Source organism: Chenopodium album, chromosome 7, assembly GCF_948465745.1.
Source record: "Chenopodium album chromosome 7, dcCheAlbu1.1, whole genome shotgun sequence".
Lineage (NCBI taxonomy): Eukaryota > Viridiplantae > Streptophyta > Magnoliopsida > Caryophyllales > Amaranthaceae > Chenopodium > Chenopodium album.
In genome coordinates this window covers 62,913,895-62,924,922 of record NC_137840.1, presented here as the reverse complement: position 1 = coordinate 62,924,922, position 11,028 = coordinate 62,913,895, and the positions used below count along the sequence as shown (strand labels likewise).

At 39.8% G+C, this 11,028-nt stretch overlaps 1 protein-coding gene across 1 annotated transcript; it reads left to right on the top strand.

The window, feature by feature from the left end:
• Nucleotides 1-2,400: 2,400 nt before the first annotated feature.
• On the top strand, nucleotides 2,401-6,860 carry LOC145638058 (galactinol--sucrose galactosyltransferase-like). Its single transcript, XM_081689025.1, has 4 exons — nucleotides 2,401-3,837; nucleotides 4,696-4,873; nucleotides 5,344-5,711; nucleotides 6,100-6,860. Exons 1-4 carry the CDS (start codon nucleotides 2,614-2,616, stop codon nucleotides 6,661-6,663), a joined length of 2,334 nt encoding a protein of 777 aa, XP_081545151.1. The 5' UTR covers nucleotides 2,401-2,613; the 3' UTR covers nucleotides 6,664-6,860.
• Nucleotides 6,861-11,028: the final 4,168 nt, after the last annotated feature.

Below are 11,028 nucleotides of genomic sequence, written 5' to 3'. Positions count from 1 at the left end.
TGATTAATTTGGGTGCATGTAGGACATTATTTAGGGAGAGATAGGATTAGTGGAGGGTAAAACGGATTTTCCATAACCAACAATCGGAATAGTATTGCCATTTCCAACAAGAATGTCATTATTATGATGAGTGCTCAAATTAAAATAAGACGAGAGATTACCGGAAGAAGAAGTCATGTGAGAGGTGGCACCGATATCCTTGTACCATGACGGGTCCGGTGGAGTGAGAGTCATGGTATGCATTGCTGCCTCGAGATCCGTTGGAGTAGCATTTGCGGACTGCCCAAACTGAGAAGTTGCATATGCTTATTGCTGCTAACCCATCGGTCTTGGACCAAGAATACCTGGAGCCGGGCCTCTTTGTTGTTGTGGCCTGGCCCACCCTTGATTGGGGTATGGACAAGGTGGCACGGGCCAGGCCCCATTCATCCACCCCCATGGAGTAAATTGCGGCTGCCAATAAGAAGTAGGAGCCGAGTTTGAGTACGAAGCAGAGGCACCAGAATTCTTCCCGGAGGTCTGATTTTTCCCGGACTTGCCCCCACCTGTACCGCCGCGACCACCAGAACCGCCACCAGAATTCTTCCGGCCACCAGAATTTCGCCGACCAGAACCAGAAAGTTTACCTTTAGAACCCCCTGATGGATCAGAAACGTGAGGAGAGTCACTCGTAGCCACCATTGCCGATTCGGCCGCCGCTTCCTTGGTCATCCCTGCTTCCTCTAAAGTAAGCATGGATCGTGCCTTATAGAAAGGGGGAAGCGGGTCACTTTGTCGGATTAATGTAATGACACCACTATAGGCCTTTGTAAGACCGCCGACCAAGTGCAAAACCATTCGACTTTCAGAGACATGAGCACCAACATTCCTCAATTGATCAGCCAAGGTCTTAAGGTGTTGACAATAGGAAGATACATTAGGGAAATCCTCCATAGAAGTGGTAGAAAACTCCTGTTCAAGAGCGACGGCGCGAGAATTTTGATTATCTTGAAAGATGTCACGCAATCTCTTCCAAGCATCCATAGCGTAGCATCAGGTTCAATAATGGTTTGCAAAAGATCATTAGAGATGGTTGAATAAATCCAACGTAACCTACAAACGTTGCATCCAAAGTCATCCATAGTTCCTTCTCCTCGTCAGTGGAGGGAGGAGCCTTCTCCTTGCCCTTGGCCGGAGAAATAATATGATGGAGAACTTTGTGAGAACGTGCGTGAACTTTGAAGAGTTTCGCCCAAGTAGGATACATCGAATTGTCCATTGATAGAACAATCGGAGTACAACTCTTAATGTTATTGACAGTAAAGGCAGGATGAAAAGAAGATTTGTCCGACATCGTGAGGTTGCCGGAGTAGAGAAGATGACGGAAAAATAGAGGTCTTGGGCGGAAAAACAGAGTGTTAGGGTTGAGCGGAAGACGAGAAAAAAACCCTAGCTTACTGATACCATGAAAGAATACTTTCCGTGAATATTAACATTGATAAGCTCCACAATATATACAGCGTATAGGATTAGGCTATGCCACTAATCTAGCTATAAACAAGGAAAGGAAATAATCCTAAGGCTAAATACAAGGTAACTGAATTATACAATAATATTCACACTTATCTTAACAGTTACCTTGTTTATTACTTCGTATTATATTGCAATTTTGGTTCTCTCTAAAAGTTGGTACACAAATTACAAAGTTACTCCCTTCGTCTTTTTTTTTTCATTATAAATATATGGGTCAAACTTATAAAACTTTGACCATGAATTCTAGTTAACTTATAGGTGATAATTCATGTAGGATCTTGTTAGAATCATCTCACTGTATATTTTAATAATATTAATATTTTTTATTTTTATAATTTTTATGCAAATAGGAAGGGAGATATAAACATTTAGTCCGTATGAATTGATTTAAACCAAACACAAACTGACTCATTTGACTCAATTAATGTTGGAAACTATACAAATTAAAAACTACATGCATACCCCGTAGAGTATTATAAATACACGCCAATCTTAATTAAATGTAATTATTTAGTTATTTACTCTACAAAAATTAAAAGTGTCGGTACATAACTAGTCCATCACCATAAATCACGCCCAAGAAAAAGATACAATTTCAATGGATAATCCTACAAATTAAAATTAAAACCCCACATCATCTTATTTTATGTCAATTTGTAAAAAACAATTCAACATGATCTAAGTCCAAAAATGTTTAAGAGTGGGACCCTTTTCATAATACAACCAAAATATTTTCCAAAATTTAGCTTAGACTCGGTGATTCCCGTTTTATTTATTTTGAATTAAAAATTTGTGACCCCACCATTACATTCATGCTATCATATCATACATATAAATGCCTATAAATTAAGCACCTTCCGATCATGTTCTTTACATCTTCATCTACAAGCTCTAAACTTCTAGCAAATTCCATTAAAGTTAAAAAATTTATCACCATTTATTCCCATTTTTATTTATTTACTTTTAAGGTGTATATATATCTTTATTGTTACTACCATATTCTTTAGTTTTTGTGTAGTTTACCAAAAAAAAAAAAAAAAATTCTCATTTTTTTTGAGCTCATTTTCTCATACAATTTTGAGCAACAAATTGTCCATAGATATGGCTCCAAGCATAAGCAAGGCGAATACCGGTACGTCGGATGTAGTTACTAATCATGATGGTACGTCTCCGATTGTTACGTTGAAAGAGTCAAATTTCATGGTGGATGGTCATGTGATATTGTCCAACGTACCATCTAACATCAAGGGGACTAAGAAGGAGGGTTTTGGTGGGCTTTTTGTGGGCTTTGATGCTGCCGGGCCAGAAGCCCGTCATGTTGTGCCTGTGGGCCAACTTAAGGATGTTCCTTTCATGAGTATTTTCAGGTTTAAAGTGTGGTGGACCACCCATTGGACCGGGTCCAATGGGCGGGACCTCGAGCACGAGACTCAAATTCTGATCCTTGAGTCGGATGAGGATTTGGGCCGGCCTTATGTTGTGATTCTTCCATTGATTGAGGGCCCATTTAGGGCCTCGCTCCAACCTGGTTCGGTTGATGAGTATGTAGATGTTTGTGTTGAGAGTGGGTCCACTAAAGTGGTTGGCGACTCGTTTCGGGCCGTTCTTTATGTTAGGGCTGGGCCTGACCCGTTTAAGTTGGTTAAGGATATGATGAAGGAGGTCCAGGCCCATTTAGGGACATTCAAGCTATTGGAGGAGAAATGTCCTCCAGGGATAGTTGACAAGTTTGGATGGTGTACTTGGGATGCATTTTACCTCAAAGTGGAGCCTCAAGGTGTTTGGGAAGGCGTCAAGGGGCTCGTCGAAAATGGCATCCCACCCGGCCTCGTTCTCATCGATGACGGGTGGCAATCTATTTGCCACGACGATGATCCGATCACCGACCAAGAAGGGATAAACCGGACGTCGGCCGGGGAGCAAATGCCATGTAGATTGATCAAGTATGAGGAGAATTTTAAGTTTAGGGACTATAAGAGTCCAAAGGATGTTAACCATGATGATAGGCCTAATATGGGGTTAAAGGCCTTTGTAAAGGACCTTAAGGAGGAGTTCAAGACTGTTGAAAATGTGTATGTATGGCATGCTTTTATGGGCTATTGGGGAGGGGTTAGGCCCAATGTTCCAGGCTTACCAAAGGCCCAAGTTATTGCCCCGAAGCTCTCACCGGGCCTTGAAATGACAATGGAGGATCTAGCTGTGGATAAAATTGTTAATAATGGTGTTGGGCTGGTCCAGCCTGAATTGGCCCATGAACTCTACGAGGGGTTACACTCTCACTTGGAGGATTGTGGAATTGATGGAGTTAAAGTTGATGTCATCCATGTAAGTTTTCAGTATTTTTTATCTCTTAATTTAATTCCATTTTTTTTAATACAGTTATTAATATTTTTACCATCAACTTGACTACGTAAGTATATAGCAATTATATTGGCATGTGTCATTTATTGGATACAAGTTACAATTGATTACAATAGAGTAAAATAAGGAGTAACTTTATATGCACGCGATATATGTCTAATTATTTGAAAAGAAAACTTTTTAAAAGAATAACTTAAAGCTATTCATGCATCACTATATGTCTATATAAAAAAAAGTTGACATTATATTATTTTGACCAATGACCTTAGCAAATACTTATTAGGCATAAATGAAAATGTATTGGAATATGATAAGTTAGTTATGGCTTGTAATTTTCCTCTTGTCCTAGTCAAGAAATATTCATCTTATGCAATTGCAATTGGCAAACTAACATTTTAACAAGCTATAACCATCTAACGATTATGAGGAATAGTGCAATATAACTACCATCATAAACAACCAATAACAGACACGTTACTTATATATATAATTTAATAGTAATATCTTACAAGTTATATATATTTGTCTTAAAAGTTAGAAAGTTGAGACGGTCATTGTTTATATATGAAGTATTATTTAAAAAGAGGGGATTAGTAGTGGTGGGATACACACACAACTACCCACCTTTTTTTTTTTTTTTGAAACCCAGCTTCAATAATAATAAATTGTATGTACCCACTAATTAGATGCACTAATTAGATGTTAACACCCTTTTAACTAAGGTTCCTATGAACTTGAAATTGAGTACTCCACAAAGAAATCATCATTTGTGAATTAGCTCTATAAATGATCATTGTTTTTGGTTAATTGGTGATGTTGCAGTTGTTGGAAATGATGGCAGAGGACTATGGAGGGAGGGTTGAACTTGCCAAAAAATACTACAAGGCAATAACTGAATCAGTAAAGAAGCATTTCAAAGGCAATGATGTTATTGCTAGCATGGAGCAATGTAACGATTTCATGCTCCTTGGCACTGAGACCATTTGTCTCGGTCGTGTTGGTACGTTTAACCTCTTTCTTCTTAGACTTCGGGCCTGTTCTGATTTACTGAACTAAACTGATGAAAAAAATTGTTTATGAGAGAAGGAAATTAGGAACTGAACTAAACTATACTGATTAGAACTGAAGCTGAAGCTGAAGAGAACAGACCCTTCATTTATTTCACCTTTAAAAAAAATGTTCAGAGAAAAACAATTTGTTTAGATCGAGAACAATTTAGCATAAGTTTGATCAACTGATGTTCATTAATATCAAATAAGGGTTATGAGGTTTCTTTTACAATCATAAGTCGGTCTAAGATAAGTCCAGGTTCCAGGTTTAAATAACTTTGAGATAAAAGATAAGGAAAATTTAAGTGAATAGGATGTAATGTAACCTAACTAAGGGCCTTTTAAGATTCTATTTATGATTTTATAATTTGTTTTGACACATGATCGTAACTCTTTATGTGGGGTGATGATGTTTAAACAGGGGACGACTTTTGGCCAACTGATCCATATGGTGACATAAATGGTACATATTGGCTTCAAGGCTGTCACATGGTCCATTGTGCTTACAACAGCTTATGGATGGGCAACTTCATACACCCTGACTGGGACATGTTTCAATCAACCCACCCATGTGCCGAGTTTCATGCTGCTTCTCGTGCTATCTCTGGTGGACCGATTTACGTTAGTGATGCCGTTGGCAAGCACAACTTCTCGTTACTCAAGAGGCTAGTCATGCCTGATGGTTCAATCCTTCGTTGCGAGTACTATGCACTTCCTACTAGGGATTGTCTCTTTGTTGACCCTTTGCATGATGGCAAAACTATGCTCAAAATTTGGAACCTCAATAAGGTATATAAGCATTTTTCTAATGATTTTTTTCAAGTTTACGTGTCAAACTGTTAGACAATTAGTTGAACTCATAACAATATCCATATTAGGGGTTCTAATTATTGATGTTTAAATTGATGTACCAAACTGTTAGACAATTAGTTGAACTCATAACAACATCCATAGTAGGGGTTCTAATTGTTGATGTTTAAGTTCAAGAGTCAAACTGTTAGACAATTAGCTGAACTCATAACAATATCCATATTAGGGGTTCTAACTGTTGATGTTTAAGTTTACGTGTCAAACTATTAGGCAGTTAGCTGAACTCGTCATAACAATATCCATATTAGGGGTTCTAATTGTTGATGATTTTCTCAAGCTTAACAAAAGTTGTGTTTACTTATTGCAGTTTAATGGAGTTCTTGGAGTATTTAATTGCCAAGGAGGAGGATGGAACCGCGAATTTAGAAGAAATCAATGTTACTCAGAGTATTCCAAACCTACATCATGCAAGACTGGCCCAAAAGATGTGGAATGGAAAAATGGTCACAAGCCCTTCCCTATTGAAGGAGTGGAATGTTTTGCCATGTACCTTTGCAAGGCACAACAACTAGTCCTCTCAAAGCCATCCGAGACCATTGAAATATCGCTTGATCCCTTTGATTATGAGCTCATTGTAGTCTCTCCGGTGACAATCTTACCTTGGAACTCCGTCGAGTTTGCCCCTATTGGACTTGTAAACATGCTCAACTCCGGAGGTGCAGTTAAGTCCTTTGACATCAGTGAAGAAAATGAGGAGAAGGTGGTTCAAGTTGGTGTGAAAGGGGCTGGAGAAATGAGGGTTTTCGCTTCTGAGAAGCCGAAATCATGTAGAGTCAATGGGGAAGAGATGGAGTTTGAATATGAAGAGAACATGGTTAAGGTTCAAGTTCCATGGAATGCTGGTTTTTCCACGGTTGAGTACTTATTTTAAGCTCCAATGTTGATCAAGAACTTTCTTATTGTTACTAGCTAGTTGAGAGTATAGTATCTGTGTAACTAATTATTTCCAAACTACTTTTTTAAGAGTTTTACTTCTATTGCAAGATGATGTACCTGAAAAATTACGAGTGATTAATTTTATCGTCACGAACGTAGTTTTCTTGAATAGTTATGAAAATGTTTATTTAATATTTTTGTGCAATAAGCATTTTACTCTCTAGACATTTACTTTCTATTAGATAATAACACCAGTACTTCACATCCTATTTCAGTTTGTGCTGATAATGAATTTATATGTATTTTTGGAAAAAAAAGGTTTCCTGACAAATATTTATGATATTGCTACTCTATTCCTAAGTTTCTCCAAATACGTACACGTCTTATTTAAAATTAATTACTACTGGTCCTAACCTCCATTATGGGATATCACTTGTGTGAGGAATAAGGCAAAGCATCAAGTCAACATTTATTTTGTCAAACATTTTAAACGTTGGTTTTTGACAATATAGTAGATACGTAGAACATAAGAAATCGACAAGTTTAAGCACATGTCTCCATTATTGCATTGCAAACATATAAATTAAAACATCATTGCTAGATGTTTCTCTCTTTAAAACCGTGAAAATTAATGAACAAGAAGGTGAAAACTGGTAACAAATAAGGAGTACTACTTATATGATTCCTATACGTAGTATATTCTTATATTCTACAGAGTTTTGAAACATGTTTCAAATATGTCCTTTGCCTTATTTGTTAGATCGTTTAGAGTAAGAAGATCGTTTAGAGTTTATGTCCTGAAAGGCTGAAACGATGAGCAAGCCGTTGAGAAATTTTCTTTTGGAGGAAAAATAACTAGAATATTTGGTTAAACAAATATTTCGAATTCATTCTCAAAAGCTTATGGAAATTATTTCAAACTCATCGTTGATCGAAGTTTAAATTTCTTAAAACAATGAAGCAATAGTTGGCACTAAAGAATCTCCTTAAAAGGCTGGTGTTATGAGGGAGGGGAGGCGAGTAGGGGGATGTTGGAGGATAAATTTCTAACTGTGGTTCATCTAGATAAATTTTGAAGCAATTTTACAACAATAAAGGAGGAGGGTTACGGTAGGCCAGTGACAGCCAGTATAAAACTTCGTCACATCCCATGACATGAGCCAAACAGATATTTTCGTGGGGGCGTTCCCTACTCAGCGACGCGCTGCACTTCCTAGACCCGGGTGTAGTGATAAGTATGCAAGGGTTGCTAGGTCGTCGCCCAGAAGCGACGCGCCACATTGCCCGAGTGTGGTGTCAAATGAGCAAGGGCGTGCCATTGGGGCGTTCCCTACTGAGCGACGCGCTGCACTTCCCAGACCCGGGTGCAGTGATAAGTATGTAAGGGTTGCTAGGTCGTCGCCCAGAAGCGACGCGCCATATTGCCCAATTGTGGTGTCAAATAATCAAGGGCTTGGAGTTGGGATCAGGAGGGAGCGTGGGAGAAAAGAATTTAGTTTGCGGATTGGTTCTTGGAATGTGGGGTCTCTTACGGGAAAATCAGCAGAATTGGTAGAAGTAATGAAAAGACGACGCGTGAACATCATGTGCCTCCAAGAGACAAGATGGACAGGAGAAGGAGCTCGAGGCTTGGTTTTGGGGTATAAGGTATGGTATGTTGGGCAAGAAACGAGCCACAGAACAAGGAATGGTGGAGCTAGGAACGGAGTTGGTGTGGTTCTCGATGAGAGGTTGGCAAAAGAGGTGATCGAGGTCTATCGGAAGAACGATAGGTTGATAAGGCTGAAGTTGCTATGTGGCAAGGAGATTGTGAATGTTATCAGTGCTTATGCTCCCCAAGTGGGTTTAGATGCAGAAGAGAAACGACAATTTTGGGAGGACCTAGACGAGGTGGTGCAGGGTGTCCACCACTCAGAGAAGTTATATATTGGAGGGGATCTAAATGGGCACGTTGGGGCGAGCCGAGATGGCTATGAGAGTGTCCATGGAGGCTTTGGGTATGGGCGGAGGGACGCCGGTGGTGAAGCTATTATGGATTTTGCCCAATCATATGATTTAATTTTGGCTAATACTTGGTTTAAGAAGAGGGATTCACACTTGATAACTTTTCGGAATGGAGCAAATGCAACTCAAATAGACTTCCTGCTCACAAGGAGCATAGATAGACAAAGTTGCATAAACTGTAAGGTTATCCCAGGGGAGAGTGTGGTCACCCAACACCGGCTATTGGTAATGACTATTCGTCTGAAAGAGAAGGCGAAGAAAAAAGTTAGACAAGAAGAACCAAGGATAAGATGGTGGACCCTAAGGGATGCAAAAGCTAAGGTTTTTACAGAAAAGGTAATTGAAGAAGCGGATTGGGATGGAGAGGTGGATCCGGACATGACTTGGTTACGAATGAAGAACTGTTTCCTAAGAGTGGCCAAAGAGGTCTTAGGGGAAGTAAGGGGAAGAACTTCGGTACAGAGAGATACTTCGTGGTGGAATGAAGAGGTGAAAGCAGTAATTAAGCAAAAAAGGGAATGCTATCAAGCCTTAGGAAAATGTAGGAGTGATGAAACCTTTGCAGCGTATAAGGAGGCTAAGAGCAAGGCAAAGGCAGCTGTTCGCCAAGCAAAAGAAAAGGCATATCAGGAGGTTTATGAAAAGCTTGATTCCAAGGAGGGAGAAAGGATCATTTATAAGATGGCAAAGAGAAGACAAGAGGCAAGGAAGGATATTGGCATGGTGAAGTGTGTCAAAGATAAGAACCAAATGGTCCTAGTGCAAGAGGAGGGCATCAAGGACAGGTGGAAGGGGTACTTCGATGAATTATTTAATGGAAGTAATGGAGTTGTGATAGGAGATACCTCTATGAGTGATGAAGAAATCAACATGGAGTATGTGCGAAGGATTAGGAGAGTAGAGGTGGAGATTGCACTGAGGAAGATGAAACCTAAGAAGGCGGTTGGCCCTGATGGGGTACCGATAGAGGTGTGGAGGTGTTTGGGTAAGATTGGTATTGATTGGTTAACAAACCTTTTCAACAAGATATGGACGGCTACAAGGATCCCACAAGATTGGAGGAAGAGCACCTTGGTCCCGGTTTATAAAAACAAAGGAGACGCTCAAGATTGTTCTAACTATCGAGGAATTAAGCTTATGAGCCATACTATGAAGTTGTGGGAAAGGGTGATTGAACAAAGGTTGAGGGCATGCACAAGCATTTCAGATAACCAATTTGGTTTTATGCCTGGGAGATCTACTATGGAGGCAATCCATTTGATAAGACAAATGATGGAGTTTTATAGGGTAAAGAAGAAAGATCTTCATATGGTCTTTATTGATTTAGAGAAGGCATATGACAAGGTGCCAAGAGAGATACTTTGGTGGGCAATGTTGAAGAAAGGTATCCCACGAAGGTATGTAGACCTAGTTAAGGATATGTATCGGGATGTGTCAACAAATGTGAGGACATGCGGAGGGTTGACAAAAGATTTCCCTATTACAATCGGATTGCATCAAGGGTCTGCATTAAGCCCTTTTCTTTTTGCAACGGTTCTAGATGAATTAACTAGACCAATTCAAGATGAGGTTCCATGGTGTATGCTGTTCGCAGATGATATCGTTTTGGTGGATGAGACTAAGGATGGGGTTAATGTCAAGTTGGAGCAATGGAGGCAAAGGTTGGAATCTAGAGGGTTTAAGCTAAGTCGGAGTAAGACTGAATATTTGGTATGTCGTTTTGGCACTCAGAGGGGGACAAGCAATGAAGTGGTGAGTTTGGATGGAAAGGATTTGACCATGAGTGAATGTTTTAAGTACCTAGGGTCGATCATCCAGAAGAATGGTGACATTGATCAAGACGTGACCCACAGGATTAAGTCAGGGTGGCTTAAATGGAGAGCGGCCACGGGAGTGTTATGCGACCGCAGCATTCCCTTAAAGTTGAAGGGAAAATTCTACAGGACTGCCATAAGACCAGTGTTGCTCTATGGTACAGAATGTTGGGCTTCTAAGAAAGAGCATATTAAAAAGATGGAGGTTACGGAAATGCGCATGTTAAGGTGGATGTGTGGAAACACTTTAAGAGATAGAATCAGAAATGAGGTTATTCGCAAGAAAGTAGGTGTGGCGGGCATTGTAGATAAATTAAGGGAAAATCGTCTGCGTTGGTTTGGACATGTAAGACGGAGACCCGAGGGTGCACCGGTGCGAAGAGTGGAAGAGTGGGACCATGGAGGGATTAAACGAGGAAGAGGGAGACCAAAGATGACTTGGTTGGAAGGAGTGAGGAAGGATATGAAGTGCATGGATTTACGTGAGGATGAAGTTTTGGATCGTAAGGGATGGAGGAGAAAGATTTATGTTGATGACTACA